General features: G+C 59.8%; 2 protein-coding genes across 12 annotated transcripts in view; one reads left to right on the plus strand and one right to left on the minus strand.

The window, feature by feature from the left end:
• Positions 1-546: 546 nt before the first annotated feature.
• Positions 547-11,916, minus strand: MDH2 (malate dehydrogenase 2). The gene is made up of 9 exons (XM_002711906.5): positions 11,704-11,916; positions 7,221-7,389; positions 6,258-6,341; positions 5,761-5,870; positions 4,049-4,174; positions 3,274-3,351; positions 2,692-2,791; positions 2,262-2,413; positions 547-833 (listed from the first exon to the last, which is right to left on the minus strand). The coding sequence occupies exons 1-9, from the start codon at positions 11,767-11,769 to the stop codon at positions 702-704; spliced, it is 1,017 nt and encodes a 338-aa protein (XP_002711952.2). The 5' UTR covers positions 11,770-11,916; the 3' UTR covers positions 547-701.
• A 1-nt stretch (position 11,917) lies between these two features.
• Positions 11,918-23,756, plus strand: part of STYXL1 (serine/threonine/tyrosine interacting like 1) — a 40,678-nt gene continuing 28,839 nt past the window's right edge. For 2 of the 11 annotated variants that reach the window (XM_070064490.1, XM_051847669.2), the window contains exons 1-2: positions 11,921-12,132; positions 22,589-22,692. Coding sequence is in view for 5 of the 11 variants with exons in the window: in XM_051847669.2 (XP_051703629.1) it covers positions 22,590-22,692 (103 nt within the window). In the remaining 6 variants the exon portion in view is untranslated. Of the gene's footprint in view, positions 12,133-22,588; positions 22,693-23,756 lie in introns of all 11 variants that reach the window. The other 9 variants (XM_070064491.1, XM_051847672.2, XM_051847670.2 and 6 more) reach the window with 8 other exon arrangements.

The raw sequence follows: 23,756 nt of genomic DNA on the forward strand, positions 1-23,756 counted from the left end.
CGGGTGGCACCGCAGGAGCGGGGATCTGAAGCCAGGAGCTCCGACACGGGGCCTGGGCGTCCGCAGTGCCTCCCAGCCCGTCCCAAACCACACACAGCACAGCGTGCCCGCCCACATCCTCACGGCTCTGGCTCCGCCGTTCCACTGTCCCTATCCCTATGGGGGCATGGTCAGGCGGGGGGGTGGGGGAGGGACAAGGCAGCTCAGCGCAGAAGTCGGGGACGTTTGCTCAGCCAGAAAATACAACAGCACCAGGGGCAGGAGAAGGCCAAACTCTGGATCGATCAGAGCAAAAGGCCACTCTGAGGGGGACACGCCCCGGGCGCCCGAGCGCGATGACGCAACCGTGCAAAGAGCAGGGCTGGGAGCAGGAACTGACGGGTGTCGGGCATCGATCCCATCCAGGAGCGAACACCTGGGCCCTCCTCGCCGCTGCCGACGGACGCCCCGTGCTTCAGTCAAACACCGAAGCCGCATCTGGCAACGAAGACTGGTAAGGCCGAGAGGTGAGCGGCAGGTCCCGGCGGGGAAGAAGCAAAGCACACGTTTGGGGGTCCTGGGACAGACACTCAGACGGCTTTTATTGACGCGCCGGTGACCAGCGTGCCACCCCGGGGTGGCCCCGTGCACACGACCATCACTGAAGCAGGGCGCCGGGCCCGGCTCTGGGGGACACGGGCCGCCGGCTGCTCGCGCGCCCCTCACTTCATGTTCTTCACAAAGTCCTCGCCCTTCTTGATGGAGGCCTTCAGCTCGGGAATGGCCTCGGCGATCATCTTCTCCTCGAAAGGGGACACCTTGCCGATGCCCAGGTTCTTCTCCAGGCCCTTCTTCTGCAGGAGAGAGGGGGTGCGGGATGTGAGGGCTCCACGAGGCTCCCCCACCCCCGAGCCTCCTCACCGCCGCCCACCTCAGACCTGCACGTGGGGCCGGAGCTGAGGCGGGGCCTGGCTCCGGCGCTCCCTGCGCACGTACCCTGGACAACTGTTCAGGCTCCTTGTTTCCTTATGTTAAGACAAGCTCCTGGCCCGCACCTCCACGGAGCTGTGGGAGCAGGCGGGCTACCCGGCACATGAAACACCGAGTCAGCCAACTGGGCGTTACTCAGCCTGCCAGCACACCCCTGGCGTTCTGGTCCTTCCCCAGGCTGCTAAAGGACTGAGGAAACACTTTAAAATTCACCAGTCAAATGTCGTCCACTGGGTCACCGCCTGACATTAGGACCAACAGGCGCCTCGCGGTCCGTCTCCCCTCCCCACGCTGGGCAGTGTCTGGGCCTCAGCCTCGAGGTGACCTTGTGCCGCCCAGTTCCCTGGCTCTGAGCCGGCCAGACCTGGGTGCGGTCCCCTGCAGGCTCTGCACTGACCCGGGAGCTGAGCCCAGCCACGGGTGTGTGGGTCTCTGTGCCCAGTCATGGGGCTCTACACTTCAGAGTCTCTGGGCAAGGCCTCCGAGTGCCTGCCTTGCATGGAACAAACAAACCTGGCTCCATAGCCGGTGCCGCCCAGGGGCTTCTGCTCGCTGCAGACCCAGGAGGACCTGCAGGTCAGCTGGGCCGTGTCCCAGACAGACTTTCAAAGGTGAAGCCAGTGGGGCAAGGAACGAGCAATCAAGAAGGCCTGGGCCAGAAAATCCCAGGCTGGGGGCACTCGCAGGCCCTGGGGTCACAGGAGCAGGCTGGCGCGGGAGGCCTTCCCTACAGAGCCTGCCTGCACGCGGACAGAGCGCCTCCCCACTAGACACCCGGGCAGCGCCAGGACCAGCCATCACAGGAGCGGCCTGCACCTGACAGAGCGCCTCCCCACTAGACACCCGGGCAGCGCCAGGGCCAGCCGTCACAGGAGCAGCCTGCACCTGACAGAGTGCCTCCCCACTAGACGCCCCGGGCAGCGCCAGGACCAGCCGTCACAGGAGCGGCCTGCACCTGACAGAGCGCCTCCCCACTAGACGCCCTGGGCAGCGCCAGGGTCAGCCGTCACAGGAGCGGCCTGCACGCGGACAGAGCGCCTCCCCACTAGACGCCCTGGGCAGCGCCAGGGTCAGCCGTCACAGGAGCGGCCTGCACGCGGACAGAGCGCCTCCCCATCAGATACCCGGGCAGCGCCAGGACCAGCTGGCAAAGCCCCAAGGGAGAGACTCTCCAGGATGATTCCTCCCAGAACCCAATTCTGCACTCTGTCTCCAGGCGCACACCAGGCACGTGTGGTCACTGCACTGGTCCCTGGAGCCAGCGGTCAGTGGGCCCCGCCCAGGACGCTTACCCCCAGCAGGAGCGGCGTGGAGAAGTAGGAGGAGTCAGCTTCCTGGGACTGCACGAAGGAGCACTCGACGACCCCCTCCTTGCCGTTCATCGCGTCCAGCAGTGAGAAGACAAAGCGAGCGCCGGCGTAGGCCATGGACAGGGTGGCAGAGCCTAGGGCGGCGCAGGTGGGTCAGCTGGCGGCTCCGCGCCAGGGGAGCCTGCCCTGCCCAGCGAAGCCCTTGCCAAAGCCGCGCACCCGTCGAGAACCTAGGTCAGCGTCCCTTCACTTGCGAGTGAATGGCATGGAGTTAGCTTTGCCAGCCTCAAAGATCACCCCTCCCCCACCAAGCATGCTCAGCCGCCACCTCCGGTGGAGCTTTCTTATGGGGCGAATGCAAATGAAGCCCAGGCCTGGCCAGCCCAGGCTGACCACCCAGCCCTGACGCTACCTGCTCCAGCTTTGGCCTTGACCACCTCCGTGCCGGCCTCCTGGATCCGCCCAGTGAGTGCCGCCAGCTGGTCCTGGGGAAAGTCCACCTTGGGCGTGCACTGCAAGCCAAGGCCAAGGGTGTGAGATGCTCTGGTCGCCCGTGGAAGCCCCCAGACAGCACCGGTGCATCACGGACCCAACTGTAGGCCCTGCCTGGGGCCCTGCCCCACACCCAGTACGTCCCTCAGCCCGTCCGTGTCTCCGTCTGGAGACCACCCCCCTCTGGGAAGCGGGAGCCGTTGCTCTGCGGTCTTCTTGTGAGGTCGTGCGTTTGGGGCAAAACCACCCCGAGGGTCCTCAGTGCTCCACTCAGGAGCGCTCCCGTCTCCACTCAGTCTCCCCAGCCCTCGGCCTGCTCCGACCTGGCCCGGGGCGCAGTGACATTCCTCGCAGTGGTCCCCCTGGTCAGGGCCGGCTGCTTTGAGCACCGCCCACACAGATGGGGTGGCCACACCCCTGGGACCCCACCTTCCCCAGTCCGTCCAGAGAGCTCCAGGCAGGCGCCCGCCAGCTGCTCCTGACCTCAGCACACCCAACACACCTGCGAGATCAGGGGGATGATGGTCTTCCCAGCATGGCCGCCAATGACAGGAACGTTGACCCGAGCCGGATCCAGGCCCTGGGCACCAGAGTGTGAAGGTTGATTACTCTCAACAAGCCCATGGAGTACAAAACCCATCACAGCCACCCACCCACCACGCCGACCCTGGACACACCCACGGACAAAACAAAATGAGGGGCCGGCATTACGGTGCGCCGGGTTAGAGCCATGTCCCGTGTCAGAGCGCCAGTTCAAGTCCCGGCTGCCCTGCTTCTGATCCCGCTCCCTGCTAACGCGCCTGGGACAGCAGTGGATGACGGCCCAAGTGCTTGGGTCCCCTGCACCCACACAGGAGACCCAGATGGAGCTCTAGGTGCCTGGCTGTGTTCAGCCTGGTCTGGCCTGGGCTGTGGCAGCCACCTGGGCAGTGAACCAGCGGATGGAAGTTCGGCCCCTCCCCCTCTGTCACACTGCCTTTCAAAGAAATAAATAGATCTTAAACAGAACAAAATAAAAACAAAGGGATAGGGCTGTGCTCAGAGCTCCGGCCCCCTGGAGGGGACGCTGGGAGCCGGCACCGCCATGCCTGGGACAGCCACATGGGGTGGCCGGGAAGGAAGAGGGCCCTGGACAAGCCTGGCGGGAGGGAAGGGCCAAGGAAAGAGAATTCTAGAAGTGCAAGACAGGAGCTGCTGCCGCAGAACCCGCAGGGCCCGTCACGTGGCCTTAGTGAAGCCCACGCGGTGCCTCGAACGGCAGCTGCCACAGCGCTCACCTTCAGCTCGGCGACAAACGTGTTGGCTCTGACGATGTCCAGGGTCGTCACGCCGAAGATCCTGTTGGGGTTGTACACTCCGTGCTTCTTGAAGACTTCCGCCGTGATGGGGATGGTGGAGTTCACCTGGGAAGCCAGACGTGCGTTATCTGCTCTGCGTCCCGAGGGCACAGCCCAGCAAGCAGCACAAGGGACAACCTTCTCGGCGACCACCGCCAGGTCCACAGGTGCCAATCACACCGCCCCGACCAACCGCACAGGAGGCCGCCTGCTCACATGACGCCCCCTCCTGGCAAACGGGGGCGCTCTGCTGGGGAACGCTCACTCCCTGGGTGCCTCTCAGCCATCGACTTCAACGTGATCACGGCTCCACCGGCACCTCTACTTGGCTGGGCTGACACCGGTGTGGCCACTCCCAACAGGAGACAGCCCAGCCCAGCAGCAGAAAGCTCAGACGAACTTCATTTTTATTTGTTTATTTGGGGAGTGGGGAGAGAGAATCACCCACTGGCTCACTCCCTAAATGCTCAGTGGAGCTGGGCCGGATCCGGCAGTCAGGAGCAGGAACTCCCCCCAGGGCTCCCACGTCCCGGAGCCACCACTGCTGCCTCAGGGGTCTATGTCAGGAGGTGGAGCTGGGAATTGAACCCAGGGCTCCTATCAGGGGACACGGGCATCTTAACTGGTGACCCAGCTGCTGGGCCAAACTGGTCCACCCTCCTCGCGCAGGCGCCTACAAAACCAGCCGAGTCTGCATTAGGCACTGTTAGCTCCCTACAAGCCAAACAGCTACTACTACCTCCTCTTAGCACGCTTCTCGCCCAAGGTGAGCAGGCAGGGGGGGCAGGTGCCTCTCTCTAGAGGCCTCAGCATCACCGTCACCACTCAGACACCAGCTGGGACTCAGCGAGGGGCGGGGCGCGCAGGGGGGGGGCAGTTTCTGCCGCGGGACACCTGAGGCCCCGCCAGGTGAGGCTCGGGGCCCACAGCTGTGCCCGGTGTGGGCTGGCTCTTGGAGCTTCCGAGTAGAATGAGCTTCCTGCAACCCCCAGCCAGCAGGGCTGGGAGGCCGCGAGTGCCGGAGAGGATGCGTGGAAGTGTGAGGAGACAGGACAAGGGGGACCCGGGAGTGCACAAAGGAGGACTCCAGGCTGACAGCAGCTGCAAGACTGCACTTACTCACCAGGGGGAGCAGCTCCGCAGAAGGGAGGCGGTTTGCACAAAGGACACAGTTAGCTGCTGGAAGAACCAGGCTGACACTCGTACTTAGGGGCAGGTGTTTGGGGCAGCGGCCACCTCGAGGTGCTGCCTGGAGTGCCTGCAGCCGGCATCCAAGCGTCTGGGTTGGAGTCGTGGCTCTGTCCCCAACCCCAGCTTCCTGCCGACGCACACGGGGAGGCAGCGGGAGCTGACTCGGGTACCTGGGTCCCTGCCACCCACACGGGAGACGTGGTGGAGCCTCAGCCCCCGGCCTGTCCCAGCCCTGGCTGCTGTGGGCATCGGAGGAGTGAACCAGTGGACGGAAGACGTGTGCATCTGTTTCTGCCTTTCCAAAGAAACGAAAACCCTCCCACGGGGCTCACGCCGGGAGGAACGTTCTGGAAGTAAACCAGAGGCGCTCGCTGAGCTGCTTCCTCTTCCTGGAGGCGCGCGGTGCTGCGGCGTGCCCCCAGCACAGGCCTGGCGCCGGGAGCTGACCCAGCGGCACTCACCGGGTTGGCGATGATGCAGATCATGGCTTCCGGGCAATGCTGGGCGCAGGCGGCAGCCAGGGTGGCCACGATCGTGGCGTTGGTGTTGAACAGGTCGTCCCGCGTCATGCCTGCAACGATCCAGTGCAAACAACGTTCACGGACCACAAGGCACTTCCACGCAGCTGTCACGTGCTGTGTCAGTCGCTGCCAGAAACCCAGCCACGAGCAACAAGGGCTCCTGCTGGAGGTCCAGAGTCTACGTTGTGGGGAAGACAGCCCAGTGCACCAAGGGCCGGGGGTCTGGGGGCAGCTGAGAAGAGTTCTCAGGGTTCGTAGGACCCCCGGTAGGGCTGGGTGGGAGAAAGGCACTGGCCCAGGGACGGCGGAACACGGCGACAGCGCGGCACCCGTGTGTGTGTGTGTGTGGGGGGAGGGTCTTGATCTTCCGGGCAACGGGAGCCTTTGGAGTCTGCGGCGCACCCGGAGGGCACGCTGGGCAGGGCTGTCGCACACACCTGGCTTCCTGGGGACCCCGGCCGGAATCACCACCACGTCGCAGCCCTTCAGGCATTCGGGCAGCTGCTCGGGGCCGAGGTAGCCTGGAAAACACACCTCGTTAGCAGCAGCCTCACTTCTTCAGGCCCGGGGAGGCCAGCATGCCTGGGGGACAAAGCCTGGGGAGCCCGGGCTCAGCGCCAACCAGCAGCCCCCCCCCCCCCCCGACACCGTCTCCTCCCCTTGACAGCTGCCCCGGCCCCCACACAACCAGCCTGGCTCAGGAGGCGCCCAAGGCCATGGGAGAAAAGGCCCTGGGATCAACCAGGCTCAGATGTGTCTGTGGCCCCGGCGGCCACCAGCTGTGGCAGCAGTGGGCCTTCAGAGACCTCAGGGAAATCAGCAACAATGTCTCAAATCTGCTCCCATCTTGTAGGGCTCTACAGCTTGGAAACAGGCCTGCTCGCCAATCCCACTTTAGCGTGTTAAGAAACAAGATGTCAGGATAAAGTTACTTATCACAACTGACGTTTGTTTTTAGTAAAACGGGCAGGAGCCCGGTGGTGAACGGTAGGGGCATAACCAGTGATTGAGAAGTTACAGGACGGTCCCAGAAACGCTTTCGGCAGCAGTTTGCCGAGCTGTGGTAACCGTGATGTACTGCGAAGGCCAAGTTAGCAGGATGCGTAATTGTGAACGAGGTGCTGGAGAAGTCGCCGAGCCCTGTGGGCGAGGCTGGACGCCCCCTTTTGCAGGCACCCCCGCCCCCCTTTTCAGATCAGCAAAAGTAAACACTGGGCAGATCAGACCGGATTTTTCTAGAGGACACTGCAAGTCCAAAACGGCGCCACGACTTATAAAGCGTAATTCTGCTTGCACGTGGAAACCCCAGCCTCCACACGTCCAGTTCCACCCAAGGTCTCACTCCAGGGGTCCTGCCCCCTGCAGAGGAAGCTGGAGCCTCTGGGGTGAGCGCGCAGTACCTTTCACAGTTGCTCGGGTCTCGATGTGGCTCAGGTCGGCAGCCACCCCGGGGGTGTGCGCAATGTCGTAGAGGGTCAGGCGGCTGACTAGGGGGCTGTTCTTCAGGAGGAGGGAGAGGGGCTGGCCGATCCCCCCAGAAGCCCCCAGAACGGCTACTTTAGCATTGTTCTAGAAAGAAGCAGAGAGAAAGAACTCGTAGGATGTTCTCGGCATCAGACGGATCTGCACGGTGCCTGCAAGGCTGTGCTGGGTCTCCTGCTGCGGTGGGGCCACGGCAGGACACAGCGGTCACATTCTGGATCCCCATTCCCGAGGGCCTGCCTTGCCCAGGGATGCAGGACACTGGCTCAGGCTGCTGGGAAGAGCTGGGGCTGGACGAGCGGCTCACCTACTGAGCTACAGGTGCAAGCCCCCAACCCCCGGCTCTGCAGGGCCGTCAGGCCCTGCTCCCTGACACCCACTCTGCAACACCCGCCCGGGGTGATTCCTCTGTGGGCTTGATAAGCAGGGGGTCCCTGGGCCTTCTGGCTTAGTTGAAAAAGGGATACAGTTTAGTGCAGTCACGGGTCCCCCAAAGCTGGGGTCCAGGGCAGACTGCCACACTCACACCTAAAAGGCCAGGGCCGGGACAAGCGGCTTCTTATTATTAGCTTATGAGGTCAGACCTGACTTTCTCTGTCCTCCCTGGACTGTGCATCCAGCGGTCGTCACACCTGACCCTGTCCATCCCTATCCTGCACTCGAGTGGGTCCGTGCACGGAGACCACACAGCTCAGCACTACCCGCAGTTTCCATTTTTTGGCTCTAACAGGCAGTGCCGCCATGAACACTCACGTACTGGCGTTTGCTGGCACCTGTCTCTAGTTCTGGATATGCACCTAGCAGCAGAACTGATGGGTCGTGTTTCTGAGAAGCTGCCAGACTGCGTCCCAAAGTGGCCGCCTGTTTGCCCGTTCCAGCCACAGGCCAGACCGGCTTGCTGGCTCCAGGGACCAGCCTTGCGAACTGGATCGAAGCAGCAGCCCGTGTGAGCCGTGCCGCAGACGGGGACCCGGGACACGCTGTCGGAGAGGGTCCTGGAGGACGAGCAGTTTGCCAGGTGGTGGGGCTAGCGGGGGAGATGTGAGGACAGCCGCTGAGGGAAGGCAGTGTACACGCCTCCACGGCTTGAGCGCCAACACACACACGTGACGGCAGAAGGGCAGGGCCGGCACCGAGGGCCAGGCACAGGAGCAACGGGAGCTGCTGCACGGCCTCAGAAGCCGGGGAGAACACGACCAGATCCGTTCTTGGAGGACGTGAGAAGAGCTGAGGACGGAGGAGGCAGCGACTGCACTAGTCCGAGCGTGGCTCACGGTGGGTAAAGGTGATGGCCGCAAGGTGGAGGCTTGCGGGTGCTCTGTGGGCCTGTGTCAGTGGATTCCGGTCACTCCCTCCCCTCCATCCGGGTCTCCCACGTGGGTGTAGGGGCCCATATGATGAGTGGGGGGATCTGGGATGACCCCAACTTTCTGGCCCAAAACGTTGAGCTCCACGCACAGTCCCTTCCTGGTCCGCGTCTTCCAGAACTCTGGAGAACGCTCATGGGCGTGGATTTCAAACACTTTAAAAATTTTCAAACCAACACAAACTCTGGTTCCACTTCTTCATGAACTTTCTGACGTACCCTGGTACGTATCATGGTCTCTGGAAGTGGGCCTTGCGCCAAGGCAAGGAGCTTGGTCCAGAGGTCATTTAGCATCCACACCGAGACAGGTTGCAAAGGCAACACAGAGGGAGAGCACCAGGGGCAGAACCCACTTGGGGTGGGGGGGAAGGGCAGGGTCTCAAAGGGCACTGATAAACAGCCTTTCCTACGAGGCAGGACTGAGCGATGACACGGCCGCACTGCGTAAGGCAGCCAGCAACCTCGTGGACTCCCAGTGCTGGAAGCAGCATTTATCAGGGCAGGCTCAGCTGAGTCATTCTTCACTTGATTCTCACAATCAGAACCAAGAGGCAATGTTCACTCCTCAATTTGGGCTTTACACAAAAAGGGAGAGTCCTGGGAGGAAGCTGCTGGAGCTGAACCCCAGCCCTCAAGGCTCACCGCCACGTTCGAAGGCCCCTGCCCCTCCTGGCCCCACTCCAGGGAGCTCCTCTCTCATCTCAACTCAGAAATGAGCAGGGGCGGCTGCAGGGAGAACAGCAGGTGCAGGGACTTGAAGCCCCGGGTCCTGCAGCGGCTGGTGACGGCCAGCCACAGGCTTCGGTCATCGCTGGCCAGAACTAAACCCAGACAACGCTCATGCAGGACTCCTGCTTAGGAAATTAAGACTAAAGGCGTACTCCGTAACCAGGACTCGAATCCAAGCAGGCTGGGCCAGGTTCCAGGCGTGGAGCCAGGAACCCCAGCGCTCGGACCGTCATCCGCTGCCTCCCGGGGGCTGCGCTAGCAGGAAGCTGGGACCTGAACCAGCACTGACACGGGCTGTGGGCTCTGCAGGCAGCGGCCCAGCCTGCTCCACCTCAAGAATCCAAGCCCCAGTCATTGCTCCAGAACCTTCCGAAGCTCCTCGTGCCCACAGCACTCGGCCTGGGGCACAAGACGACCCCCCGGGGGTGCCAGGTGAGGACACTGAAATGTGTTTTTACTTTTATCCAAAGAATTGAGTCCAAGAGACAGCCTCTCCGGGCGCTGGGTGAGCCCGCAGGGCAGGCACAGGGAATGGGCCCTCCTCACCCGCCTCTGCTTTCGCGGTGCTGAGCCCGGGCCACAGCGCACTCAGCACTCAGCGACAGCTTCCCCGCTGTTCACGGGAAACAACCCTACAGCCGCCGCCCCCTTCCCCTGCTCTGCCCCAGGATCTCCGTAAGGAGCCGCCTTCCAGGTCCAACAGGCCCTGAGGCCGGCAGTTTTCCAAGTGGATACACAGTAACTCTCCCCTCATTTGCAAGTCTGCCTTATCCGGGTGGGTCTGTGATGCTGTTTCCAAATTCCCGTTTTTGGGTTTATAGGATACTGTATGTATTAGTACAAATGAGGATCCTTCAGAAGGTTCACGGACGACAGCACTGGTTTATTCTGGTGCAAGAAGTGCCTGAAGCCCACGCGGTTCTCATCAGACACAGCCCCTGGGGCCTGAGGACCTGGCATACACGGATTTTTAATGAACAATCTTTTCATTCCACACCCCCGCCGCCACGATCTCTTTGAGGTCCGCTCCCATAGGTAGCAGTTACCTCGCTGGAGCTGGGAGCCTAGCACCTCCTGGATCCAAAGTCTGCAGACCCCGAGCCGTTGGCTCGAGCCCACTTGCCTGAGTGACCCAGCTGCCTTCTCCCTGCGGCCACTGCTGTGTCCCACAGGCACTGCAAACTCAGCGAGCCTCAAAGACAGACCCTACCCAGAACCCCTCCCTCCCAGAGTTCCCGCCCAGCTCGGCAAACGCTGACCCCGAGACCCCAAATCTTGGTGTCACCCGTGACCCTCTCACTCCCTCATCCAAGCGTTCACTGCCAAATCCTGCTGGCTCCACTGTAACACTCGGGATCTAACCGCGTCTTACCACCTCCCCAGCTGGCACGACAGGAGCAGCCCGGCCGCCTCCCTCCACCTGGGACCATCCTGAGAAAGTGGGAGCTAAGACCAAGGCACTGCCCTGCTCAAAACCCTCCAGCCGCCGCCCCACGTGTGAGCCTGCCGGTACCCTCACTGCCCTCTCGGGTCAAGGCACGGCCCCAGCTCATCCTGGGATCCCCCGCCCCAGCATCAATCATCGCCTCCACCTGTGCTGTGTGCCCGCCTGGCCCAGCGCAGGTGCCCCTTCTCATCCTGGGGTTCCCCGCCCAGCACAGCTGTTGGCAAGCACAGATACTCCGCGTTCTTCTGCAACTTTATTTCTGAAATGAACCGAGTCTACAGGACAGGAAATTTAGAATTCCCTCTAAGAATAAGCGCCTCCCCCTTGGGTGTGGTAGGCAGCGTGGACGTCTCCAACTTGCATGGAACCGGACTCCCTCCGGTGGCGAGCAGGGCACCTGTTAAAGGCAGAGGCCCGGCGGGCCAGGTGGTTCCCACCCAAGCCCCGCACTTCGAGAACCCCGGTCCTGGAAGACGGCTAAAAATAGCTCGGCTTTAAGTGGTCCCAGGCCAAGCCGGCACCGCCACAGCACCCGGGAGCTGGCCCAGTCCGCCCTCCGCACGAAGGGGCGTGCGGCAAGGTTCTTAAGGGGGCAGCAGGCCGCTGGCCGGAGCAGGGCGCTGCCCGATGACCCTGCACGCACACACTCACACGGGCGCTGCAAGAGAGACCGGCTGCGCCCACGCCGCCTAACCTTGGAGGGGCGCGGGCTGTCCCGGGGACCCAGTATGGGGTGGGGGGAGCTCCTCTCCCGTCTCCCCCGCCCCTCCCGGGCTGGCAGTCACACTCGCCGGCGGCCCGGGGGCTGCACGTGGGTCAGCGCGCGGGAGCCCCCCAGCCCCGCGCCTGCAGGGCCTACCTGGGCCGAGGTGCTGAAGCAGCGGCGCAGCGCGGCGCCGGCGGGCCGGGCGAGGGCGGAGAGCATGGCTGGGACGGGAGGGGCGCGGGCCGGCAGGCGCAGGAGCGGGCGGCGAGCAGGTGACTCCAACGACCTCCACACACTGCGCACAGCACCTCCCGGCTCAGCGCCCCAGTCCTCGCGAGAGCGGACCGACTTCCGGCCCGCCCCGGCGCCCCGATCTCGCGAGACCGCGGCCGCTTCCGGGAGTCGCGGAGCGAGGCGGCGGGACGGCGCTCGGGAACTTTCCCGCACGAGTGGCCGTCGCGCCTCGCGGGCCGTGTGGCCGCTGGGGGACCCGCAGTCGGAGTGGGACGGGGACGCCTCCCCCGAGAGGTGGAAGAGGACGGGCTTTAGGCTGGAAGCGCCCGAGGAGGAGCCACTTTGCAGGTGGGGGCTCTGACCGGGCGCCCCGCCGAGGTCGCGCAAAGTGGATCGGGGGGCTCGAGCCCCCGCGCCGGCGTCGGCCACACCCGCCCCCTTGCCCCTGGAGGCCAGAGTAGGGTCTGAACCCCTGAAGACAGAGGGCGGCAAGGGGCGTCCCAGACCCGGGGCAGGCTGGGAAGATGGGGCCATCACTTCCCCCGCGGGAGTTGGCCAGTGCGGTGGCCGCAGCCGGCCCGGACCCTGGAGGGGACGCGGCCTCGGCGCCGGGCACCGCCCTGCGAGCCCCGAGCCCCCTCAGGCCTGCCCCCGCGCTCTCCTGTGAAGGTGGGGAGGTCACAGGTTGCTCAGTTTAAGGAACCGAAGCTTCACTCCTGCGCATGCGCGCGCGCACACACTCTCACACACACCCCGTTCACTTTCTGGGTTTAGGTAGGTGTCTCCTAGTCCTTGTCCTGCGGAACTGCTCTCTTCCTGCCTCCCTTGCGCTTGCTTATCCAGATGCTGAGCGCAGCCTTGCGTGAGCGAGAGCCACGCGTGGTCGGCCGTCCAGGAGCTGGGAGTCTAGGGCGACCATAGGGTTAGCAGGTGCTGGGGGCGCAGGGCAGGTGCGTCTGACCCAGAACGGGCCCCTGCCAGAGAACCTTCTGGAAGATGAACCGTGTGGACCGAGACACGCAGGAGGAGTTCAACGGGTGCATTAAACCCCAGGCACAGGGAAGGGACGGGCACCTGGGAACCCAGAGCGGTCAGAGGAGGGGCCCTAGCGTGTGGGTGACTTGCAATGAGAAGTGTTCAGACAGGATGGAGCCAAAGGTCGTGCCCAGGAGTCTTTAGCTTACGTAGCGCCTTCCTTTATCTTATCACCGACTGTTCCCTGCTAACTGTGCCTGCCGGTCTTGCCACTAGAGCTGAGCGCTCTTTGGAATCGGCTACTATGTCTCCGGCCACTAGATCTGAGCGTGCTACTATGTCTCCGGTCCGTCCCTATTATCCAACAGGAGGCTGGTCCAGGCGTGTGGGGCTCAGGGAGCGTTGAATGCTTTTTGGAAGAGGCTGGGAAAACGGGTCCTGCAGGGCTTTTTCTCTTGTCCCTTGGGCAGCAAGCGTCCACCAGAGGTGTCCGTGACACCACCAGGCGTGTGTCGGGGGAGGCTGGCACCAACCTTGAGAGTTGAGGATTCCCAGGGGAGGTTGTTGAGTCTTGAGGGGATAAGGGTCTGAGTCGTGGTGGTGGTCCTTGAGAGGGTAGGACCAGAGAGTTTGGAGAGTCTGTGCCCATCGAGGCTGGGGGATGTGGAAAATCAAGCACAGGAAGTGAGTTGTGTGGAGGAGAACTTGGGGCTGGGGGTGGGGTAGAGGTCCAGCCCAGCTGAATCGGGAGTGATGTGGAGTTGTCCACGTGGAAACATCAGCGGGCAGATAAGGGTTGTAGCCACGTGGGCTGGGCTGGTGCCGTCCCTAGAGGGGAGAGCTGAGGCCTTGTCAGAAACCGGAATCGCAGATTCCCACACCTGGTGTTCAGTTCGTTCAGCACCCACGCCTGTCGTTGGAGGAAGGCCCACCCCCGCCAGTCCTCTGCCCAGGCCATCTCAAACAGCCTGCTAGGAAAGCCTCGGGTTCGCTCCTGTCTGCTTCCCTAAGCCCTGGGTTACGGCTGCTGAACTCCGCCGTGGCAGCCACCGCGCGGCAGCGTGATGGCACTGAGCACGCAGGGAGACGCAGTCATGAAGCAGGTTGTCTTCTAGGACAGACTGCAGCAGCCCGAATGTCCCAGTCCATGACTGGATCTGCCGCCGGGCTGGCATCGTGGCGCAGTGGGTTAAGCTCTGCTTGCGGCGCTGGCGTCCCGTGTTGGAGCGCCGGTTCAAGTCCCAGCTGCTCTGTTTCCAAAGCTGCCGTAGGCCCCTGCTTGCCTGTGTAGGAGACCAGGATGGAGTTCCCGGCCCAGACCTGGCTGCTGGAGGAGCCATTTGGGGAGTGAAGCGGTAGATGGGAGACCTTTCTCTTCCCCCTTCCTTGTTGCTGTGCCTTCCAAACTATAAAACAGAGTTGTTGACTGCTGTTTCTTGATCTTGCTGCCTCACTCCCCTACTGCACCCCAGGCAGACCAGGCTTCCGACCTGCCTGCTGTGGGTGGGGGAGGGGCTTGTGACAGCGTGGAGACAGGGGGAGAAGGGTCGCAGGCAGTTTGTAGCTGACTTTCTCCCATGCAGTGCTGTTGTGGGTGCAATGCATTCGACCTGGTGGTTACATCTCCCTCTTGCTGTTTCAATTCCTCCCCTCCTCCAGCGCCTCTCTGCCTCCTGCAGTTCAAGATTTCTTCCTCCAGGTGGCGCTCTTGGGCAAAGTTGGCCTTCTCTCTCCTGGCCCAGGTCTGGTTTACAGGGAATACTTGGGCATGCTTTGTCCCAACAGAGGGTGGGACTGCCTCTCCTTGGATTAGCAGCTGGCCAGTCCCGGGAGTGCTCGGCCCAGGACCCGGTACCTTCCAAGGGCACTGGCCCAGCTATTCTGGGGGCTTTCTTCTGGCTTCCTTGTTGTCCCAGGATGTTTGAAATCGGAGAAAGACACTAGCCGGGGAGAGCCCTGAGGCGCCGGAAGGGGGAAGCCGAGACAGGAGGGTGCCCATGGCTCTGACGGGTACCCAGCGGGCAGGGGGCGGGGAGGACAGTCCATGCCCCTTGGCAGCCAAGAATGAGAAGGCAAGTTACTCCGTGGGCACCTGGGGAGGGCTGGGAAGGTTTGGGAAGTCGAAGCCACTGGAAGAAGCTGGCTTACCTGGCCCAAGGTGAGGGCCGGTGTGAGGTTCTGTGGTGGGTGTCGCCTGTGGTTTCCTGCAGGCCATACCCGGTGCCAAGGTCACGGACATGCACACCCTGGAGCAGCACACGTGGACGCGTGGACCCACACAGGGGACTTGTTACCTTCTAACTGATGTCCAGTTTACATACAGTAAAGCATTCCGGTCTTAACTGCTCTCTTTGGTTTTGACACCATATAGCCTTATTACCACCACCCAAACTATAAAACAGTCACTCTTCCAGAAAGTTCCAGTATATTCCTTTTTTTTAATCACTGTCCCAAGAAAGCTGGTTTCCTGAACTCTAGTACCACACATTTGTGTTGTCCATCCATCATCACAAACACGAATCCATCCACTCTGCCTTCTACCCTGACACTCACGTGTGCTGACTGCTTGACTCACACGGTCACGGCCTGTCAGACTTTAGTATGACATGGATACCACCTGTTAACCTGCCCTGCCCTCAACCCTAAAATCGTGCCCGGAGTGAAGTTCCCTGTTTCCTTCCAGGTTGCTGAAGCAAAACAGAGCATTGTAAAGGTGCTGGTTGCTATACCGTGCAGAACTCGTGTATCTAGCATATTGGGAACGTGTATTTCAAAACAACTGTACTTAGATAAGTAGCTGTCACTTCCGCTTGTGACCCATACCTGCTAGAAGCCAAGGATTTGGCTCTCCTCAGTCTATTCCACTGGGGCCACTGGAGGTAGTGGACAGGTGGCGGCTGAAGTGGCTAGCTGCCGTCGATGGTGGCAGACGTGGGTCTGGCCTGGGCAGAGCCCTCAGACCAGCCAGAGGTCAGGGAAGGGTGGGCAGAGCATGGTCAGGGCAGGGACTGTCTGAGAAGTAGAAGGTAGAGGCACTGGCGCTGTGGTGTAGCCAGTTAAGCCACCGCCTGCAACACTGGCTTCCCATATGGGCACTGGTTCATGTCCCAGCTTCTCCATTTCCAGTCTAGCTGCCTGCTAACGTGCCTGGGAAAACAGCTGAAAATGGCCCTAGTGCTTGGGCTCCACCCTCGCAGGAGACCCGGAGGAAGCTCCTGGCTTTGACTTGGCCCAGCTCTGGCCGTTGTGGCTGTCTGGGGGAGCAAACCAGTGGATGGAAGATTCCCTCTCTTCCCCCTCTTGCTGTGGCTCTGTCTTTCAAATCAATCTTGGGAGAGGGGGGAGCGGAAGGTGGGGGCCACAGACCAGAGGAGCAGCCCCTGCAGGCAGACCTGGAGGAGGGGAGCGTGTGGTTAGGTGTGCCACCCACGGGACCCCTAGGGCATCTCTCGGTGTCATGGGCCCGGGGCGGGGCAGGGATGTGGGTGACTCAGTCTAGGCCTCTGATGCGTACCTGTCGTTGCCGCAGTAGACACTGGTGATGGCTGAGGCAGAGTGAGGAGACCGTATTGGTCCTTCCGCTCCGTGCCACTGGGGCCTGGTGGCCCTCTGAACCGCGTGGCAGATTTTGGGACCGTTTTGTGCAGGTGGCCACAAAGGTGTCAGGCTGGGATGGAGGAAAGACTGTTCCAGATCCCTTACGGCCCTGACCCTCAGACCACACCACGGCTGCCTCTAGTTTGTGGACTTCACCAGCTCCTGCTCTGGTCTTTGGTCGGGTGTTTCTGCATGCTGGACTTGAAGCTATCCCTGGGTCCTAGGTGAAGTTGAAGACAGGGTAGGAATAAAAGTTTACTTCCTGGAGCTTCCACCGAGTGTGAAGCCCAGAACAGGGCATTCTGCGTCTGTTATCTTTTTATCTTATTTGAAAGGCAGAGTGACGGAGATCTTTCTTGCATCCATTGGTTCACTCCCCAAGATGATGTAACAGCCTGGGCTGGGCCAGGCTGAAGCCAGGAGCCTGGAGCTCCATCCAGGACCCCCATGCACGTGTCAGGGGCCCAGGTACTTGGGCCATCCTCCACTGCTTTCCCAGGTGCATTGGCAGGGAGCTGGATCAGAAGTGAAGCAGCTAGGACTTGAACCAGCGCTCCAGTATGGGATGCCAGCATCATGGGTGGCAGGTTAACCTGTTGCGCCATGATGCTAGGCCCTGCATCCGTTATCTTGATTGAGCATTCCTCTAGTCTTCCCAGTGCATATTAATGTCTCAGCGTACAGGTAAGGGCGTCGATGCCTATGGGTTTGTTGCAGCCTTGGTCAGCCTAGCAAGCCTGATTTTCCCACCAAGAATAGGACATGAGTAGGGTTGGCTGTGGGCTCCCCCCTTACCTGCCCTGCTCTCTGCTCCACCTGAACCAGGTGCCTAGGGTGAAGCTTGACAGGTGGCTTTTCCGGGAATGAGGGCTGGCGGACTTGGGGCGTCTCAGCCTATGATAAGGCAGTGGTCAGGCCCTGCTGTCAGAACAGCAGGTCCCAGGTGTTGGTCACAGGGAGAAGAGCTGGATCTGATTGGCTCCCTCTTTGGTCGCAGGCTCTGGCAGCCCTAATGAAATACCCCTTCCCCAAATGTGGACGTGGGCTCTCCCTGGAGGGGGACTCTAGATTGACGGGGAGAGATGGGGGGCGCGGGGAGATGGAGACAGCCCCTGGCTTAAAGTTCAAGGTAGGTCATCCCCCAGAAGGTGCAGAGCCTCCTTACTGGGGTATGCAGGGGTGAGACCTGTGCTGGCACCTGCTTTCCTGACAGTGAGACTGTGAGGATCTTCCACAGGGGTCCATTCATAGGGAGGTCCTGCGTCTCATGCCCACCAAGCCAGATCCCCAGAAGGTGTTCCCACTGGCCACCCTCCCCACCTGCCTGCGCATCCTGCCTGCACTGGGGACCCTGGAAGTCTCCCAGGAACAGCAAGGCTGTGCTGAAAGAGCCTAGGGTGAAGGGAGAGGTCTGCAGCTTGCCGTTTTAGCTCCAACACCACCCCCCTTTTTTTAAAAAATTATTTATTTGAAAGGCAGGGTTCCAAAGGGAGAGAGATCTTCCATCCACTGGTTCACTCCCCAGATGGCCACGATGTCCAGAGCTGGGCTGATCTGAAGCCAAGAGCCTCTTCCAGGTCTCCCAGATGGGTGCAGGGGCCCGAGCACTTGGGCCATCTTCCACTGCTTTCCCTGGTGCCTTAGCAGGGAGCTGGGTCAGAAGTGGAGCAGTTGGGTCGCAAACACAGCACCCATGTGGGATGCTAGTGCTACAGGTGGTGGCTTAACCCACTATGCCACAGCGCTGGCCCCGACTCCACCCTTTTGAAGTCACCAGGAAAATGAAACTTGGTAGAAATAATCGACACAAAACGATACTCACAGTGGCCGAAAATTCGATGGGATCATCTGATTAAGGAACCAAGGCTTCATCGTGAAAGTCACAGGAGAAAGACTTGACCTTGGGGAAAAATACAGTTGGGTCATCAAAACTGGAAGTGGGGGAGAACTGGAATTGGTGAAATATAGAACATCAACGATGTTCTAAACCTCAGAATCGGAGCAGTGCTGAAAGGGGTGGTTCCCAATGCCCCGTCCTCAGCCCAGCCAGGCTCGCGGGGCCCCTGGCCTCAGCTCATGGGGGTGCGTCCTCTCGCAGAACCCCGCTGTTAGGGTCTGGGGCCGTACCCATCCCTCTAGCCCTTTGCTAGCAGGCAAGGGGCTGTCCTTGTTGGACCAGGGTGTCCCCCCCCCCAACACAGCCCTCTGAGAGGGACAGGGGTCTGGAGGAGGAGGTCCCTGGGGCCAGTGCTTGGCTGGGCAGTGAGAAGCTGGAGATCACCGAGGGGGCTGCGTGGGAGGGAGCTGAGGGTCGGCTCTGAGCCGTAGACTGGGCAAGGCGGGAGCCAGCTTTAGGTTGGCTTGGTGAGGTGGTGGGACCACACACAAGGCCCTTCCACCCTTCCGAGTGTATCATCCCCCAAGTGACCTAAGGTTGGGGTTTTCAGAGGTAGAGGAGCTGGGGTCTGGCTGGCGGTGGGAGTAAGGGGGTCCTTATAGGAATCTGTACGTGGGAAAGATGGCAGCAGGTCGGTGTGGCCCCCGTGGTGTAGGCAGTGAGAGTGGTGCAAGTAACAGCATACCTGGTGCCCACTGAGCGCCGCCCTGCAGCAGGTAGGCCCTGGGCACTGGGTGAGGACCCAGGAGTGGACAAGACAGGCAGGGTCCCTGTCCTTGGGTACCGTGCAGCCCCATGGGAGGAGACTGACAACAAACAAGTTGTGGGAACTTCAGGTGATAAGTTAAATAAACTCATTAAAAAATTATTTATTTATTTGAAAGGCAGTATTGCAGAGACAGAGAAAGGTTTTCCATCTGCTGGTCAATTCCCCAGATGGCTGCAACAGCCAGAGCTGTGCTGATCTGAAGCCAAGAGCTTCTTTCAGATCTTCCACACAGGTGCGGGCCATCTTCCACTGCCTTCCCAGGCCATAGCAGAGAGCTAGATCAGAAGTGGAGCAGCTGGGACTAGAACTGGTGCCTATGTGGGATGCTGGCACTATAGGCAGTGGCTTTAGCTGCTACACCACAGCGCCAGCCCTGTGAAATAACTTCTTTTTTTAAAAGATTTATTTATTTACTTGAAAGAGTTACACAGAGAAGGAGAGGCAGAGAAAGGAAGAGGGGAGAGGGGAGAGGGAGAGAGGTCTTCCATCTGCTGTTCAATCCCCAATTGACCGCAATGACCAGAGCTGCGCTGATCTGAAGCCAGGAGCTTCTGGGTCTCCCACGTGGGTGCAGGGGCCCAAGGACCTGGGCCATCCTCTATGCTATCCCAGGCCATAGCAGAGAGCTGGATTGGAAGTGGAGCAGCTGGGACTTGAGCTAGTGCCCATATAGGATGCCGGCGCTTCAGGCCAGGGCTTTAACTTACTGCGCCACAATGCTGGCCCTGAAATAACTTATTTTGGAAAAAATTCACTCCAACTACCATGTGAAGGCTAGATTGTAGGGAAGACACAGGAAGACAGCTAGGCAGGAGAGATGCCATCTTGGGGTGGCGTGGTAGTCAGAGGGAGAGAGAAGTGGGTGTTACTGGAACACATGGAGGAAGTAGAGACAGGGGTGAGGGGAGAGGGAATGGGTAGGGGGGCTCAAGCAACTGCGCGGACAATGGTGCTGTTGACTGAGACTGAGGAGGCTGAGAGGCCAGTGGGCACTGGGCAGAGGGACGTGTGTGGGTTACAAGTTCTCGTGTGGCCATGTTGTACTGGAGGTGCCCATCGGGTAGGTATCCTAGAGCTTAGTGCGGACGCCAGGGGTCAGATTTGGCCGTTTCTCGTATGTCAGTGGTATTCAAGGCGCCAGGCGAGCTGCTGCGACTCTGGGTCCCGGGTGGTGGTTCTCAACTGGGGGTGTTTGATTTGCCTTTTCCTGGGGAGGGGGGTTGCATTTGGCCATGTCTGGAGACAGTTTGCTGTGACAGCTAAGGGCGGTTGTTACTGGACATAGGTCAGGGCTGCTCTCATAGGTCCTACGATGCACGGGCCCGTCCCCTGTGACGAATGTCCCACCCCAGTTATCCGGGGTGTCAGAGTCAAGTGACTCTGAAAGTGAGGGTAGACGCAAAAGAGCGGTAAGCCCAGGGCATTGGGTGAAGAAAAGGCAGGGGAGGTGCCGTCGGAGAGGCAGGGTGGAAGCTGGGAGAGCGGAGTGCTGGGGACCGCAGGTCTGTGTCGCACACTGCTGACAAGCTGGGACACTGAGCCGCGGGGTGGCGCTGGTACAACCACCCCCAGGCCACAAGCAGAGAGCTGGATCGGAAGAGGAGCGGCAGGGACACAGACTGGTGCCCGCATGGTTTGCCGTGGAAGCTGCCTCTCAGGTCTGCATCGTCCTGCGCCCCCCTGACCGTGCCCAGTCTCAGAGGTGGGAGCTGAGGCTGGGGTCGGGCAGTCCACGGCAAGTGGCGAGTGAGCTAGAGAGGAGAACTGAGCTGTGTGCCGGCGAGGGAGGTCTACGTGCTGATAGGAAGGGCTCATGTCAGGGCTGAGACGGATGGCATCTGTGGGGAGCGGGGCTGAGAACTGGAGTCCGTGAGGAGGTGGGGAGGACCCAGGGTTCTGGGCAGGGTGTCGGCCCTTCCCAGGAGCATGGGACTATGCACTCTGAAGCACATCCTGTGTTGTTGTTGTTGTTGTAAGATTTTATTTATTTGAGAGGCAAAATTGCAGAGAAAGTTAGAGAGAAAGGTCTTCCATCCACTGGCTCGCTCCCCAAATGGCCGTGATGGCCGGAGCTGGGTCGATCTGAAGCCAGGAGCTTCTTCCGGGTCTCCCACGTGGGTGCAGGGGCCCAAATACTTAAGCCATCTTCTGCTGCTTTTTCCAAGCCATTAGCAGGGAGCTGGATTGGAAGTGGGGCAGCTGGGACAGGAGCTGGTGCCTGTATGGGATGGTGGAGTCATAGGCCTGTTATGTTACGACCCCTGCAGTGTCTACACTCAGTGCTAGACTATAACCTCCGCGAGGGCAGCTCTTATTTGCAGGCATTTCCAGTGCATACCATGTATTGTAGGTGCTCAGTAATGATTTGCTAAATGCATAAATGATTGGTATCTGTTTATACCTGTCTGTAATGACAGTATTTATTGGTTCAATCTTCTATGAAACATTTTAATCTGCTCTGCATATATTTCACTACCAATGCTTTTATTTAAAAAAGTATTTATTTGAGAGGTAGAGTTACAGAGAGAAAAAGGTCTTCCATCTGCTGGTTCACTTGCCAGATGGCCACAACAGCCGGAACTGAGCTGATCTGATGCCAGGAACCAGGAGCTTCTTCCAGGTTTCCCACGTGGGTGCAGGGGCCCAAGCACTTTGGCCATCATCCATGGCTTTCCCAGACCATAAGCAGAGAGAGAGCTGGATCATAAGAGGAGCAACAGGGACATAAACCAGCACCCATATGGTTTGCTGGCACTGCAGAAGGAGGCTAACCCTACTAAGCCACAGTGCTGGGCCCTGCTTTTGTTTGTTTATTTGAAAGGTAGAGAGGGGCCAGCACTGTGGCGCAGCAGGTTAAAGCCCTGGCCTGCAGTGCCGGCATCCCATATGGGTGCCAGTTCTAGTCCCAGCTACTCCACTTCCGATCCAGCGCTCTGCTATGGCCTGGGAAAGCAGTGGAAGATGGTCCAAGTCCTTAGGCCCCTGCACCTGCGTGGGAGACCCAGAAGAAGCTCCTAGCTCCTGGCTTCGGATCAGCACAGCTCCAGCCGTTGCAGCCATCTGGGGAGTGAACCAGCAGATGAAAGACCTCTCTCTGTCTCTACCTCTCTGTAACTCTTTCAAACAAGTAAAATAAATCTTAAAAAAAAAAAAAAAAGAGAGAGAGAGAGATCTGCCATTTACTGGTTCCCTCTGCAGTGCTGTGCTTCAACAGCCAGGGCAAGGCCAGGCCAAAGCCAGGAGCCTGGAACTCCATCTTGGTGGGGGGGTCTCACATGTGTGGCAGGGACCACAGCACCTGAACCACCATCTGTTCCCAGGGTGCGGATCAGCAGGAAGCCGGCCTGGAAGTGCAGTGGGGACTTGGGCCCAGGCACTGGGATACGGGCTGTGGGTGTCTGAACCACTGTGCCGGCTCCTGAGCCTCCACCGTCTCTGATGTTGTTACCTCCATCTGCGTCTGCAGGGGTGTTTAGAGAGGGTTGATGCAGCTCTGCTCCGTACTTGGTGCTCATTCATCTAACACGGGAGTGCTCAGCTTGTGCCTTGTTGATCCTTCCCCGTAGGATGGCTGATCTGGTCTTGTGTGAACCAACCGAGCTCTATAACATCTTGAATCAGGTCACGAAGCTCTCCAGATTAGCTGAGCCCAACTACCTCTGTTTACTGGGTGAGTGGTGACAAGGCCTGGGTGTGTTGAGAGGCGGCACCCTCCAGCCACAGTTAACGTTTGGGAGGGAGGGGACAAACAAGGGTGCAAAGCTGTTAGGCTTATTAGCTCAAATTTTTGCTACTGACTGTAAAATGACTTTGAAATCACTCCAGATTAAATCTAAAAGTTCCTGGAAGACTCACTTTTTGGGGCCAGCGGGTAAAGCCACCACCTGAAGTGCCCGCATCCCATATGGGTGCTGGTTTGAGTCTCGGATGCTCCACTTCCAATCCAGCTTTCTGCTGTGGCCCAAGAAAGCAGTAGAAGATGGCCCAGGTCCTTGGGCCCTTGCACACACATGGGAAACCCAGAAGAAGCTCCTGGCTTCGGATCAGCCCAGCCCCGGCCATTGCTGCCATTTGGAGAGTAAGCCAGCAGATGGAAGACTTCTCTCTCTCTGCCTTTCAGATAAATAAATCTTAAAGACTCATGTTCTGGGCTATTTTTTGTTTAAAGATTTATTTATTTGAAAGGCAGAGTGGCAGAGAGAGAGGGAGATGGGGGAAGATCTTTGATCTGCTAGTTCAATCCCCAAATGGCTGCAACAGCCAGGTCTGGGCCAGACAGGAGCCAGGAACTGAATCTTGGTCTCCCACATGGTGGCAGACACCCAAGTACTTTGGCTGTCCTCTGTTGTTTTCCCAGGTGCATTAGTAGGGAGCTGGATCAGAAGTGGAGCAGCTGGAACGTACACCAGTGCTCTGTTACGGGATGCTGGCATCGCAAAAAGCAGCTTAACCTGCTTTGTGACAATGCCAGGCCCCGCTTTCTTAATTTTCATATTGGGTAGTTCATTGTTTGTGCACAGAAAGGCCACTGGCAGAATTCTATGTGTTGTCTTTGTATCTTGCTACTTGTTTATTTTAACTTGTAGTTGAGTCTCTAGGTAGGGTCTTCTGCATATATGACCATGTCTCCTGTACACAGAGAGATTTTGACTTCTTCCTTTCCAATCTGGGTGCCTTTTGTTTCTGGTTTCATTGCTAACTCCCTTCTGTACTGTTCTGAGTGTTTTGACATGA

Source organism: Oryctolagus cuniculus, chromosome 19 (genome assembly GCF_964237555.1).
Source record: "Oryctolagus cuniculus chromosome 19, mOryCun1.1, whole genome shotgun sequence".
NCBI lineage: Eukaryota > Metazoa > Chordata > Mammalia > Lagomorpha > Leporidae > Oryctolagus > Oryctolagus cuniculus.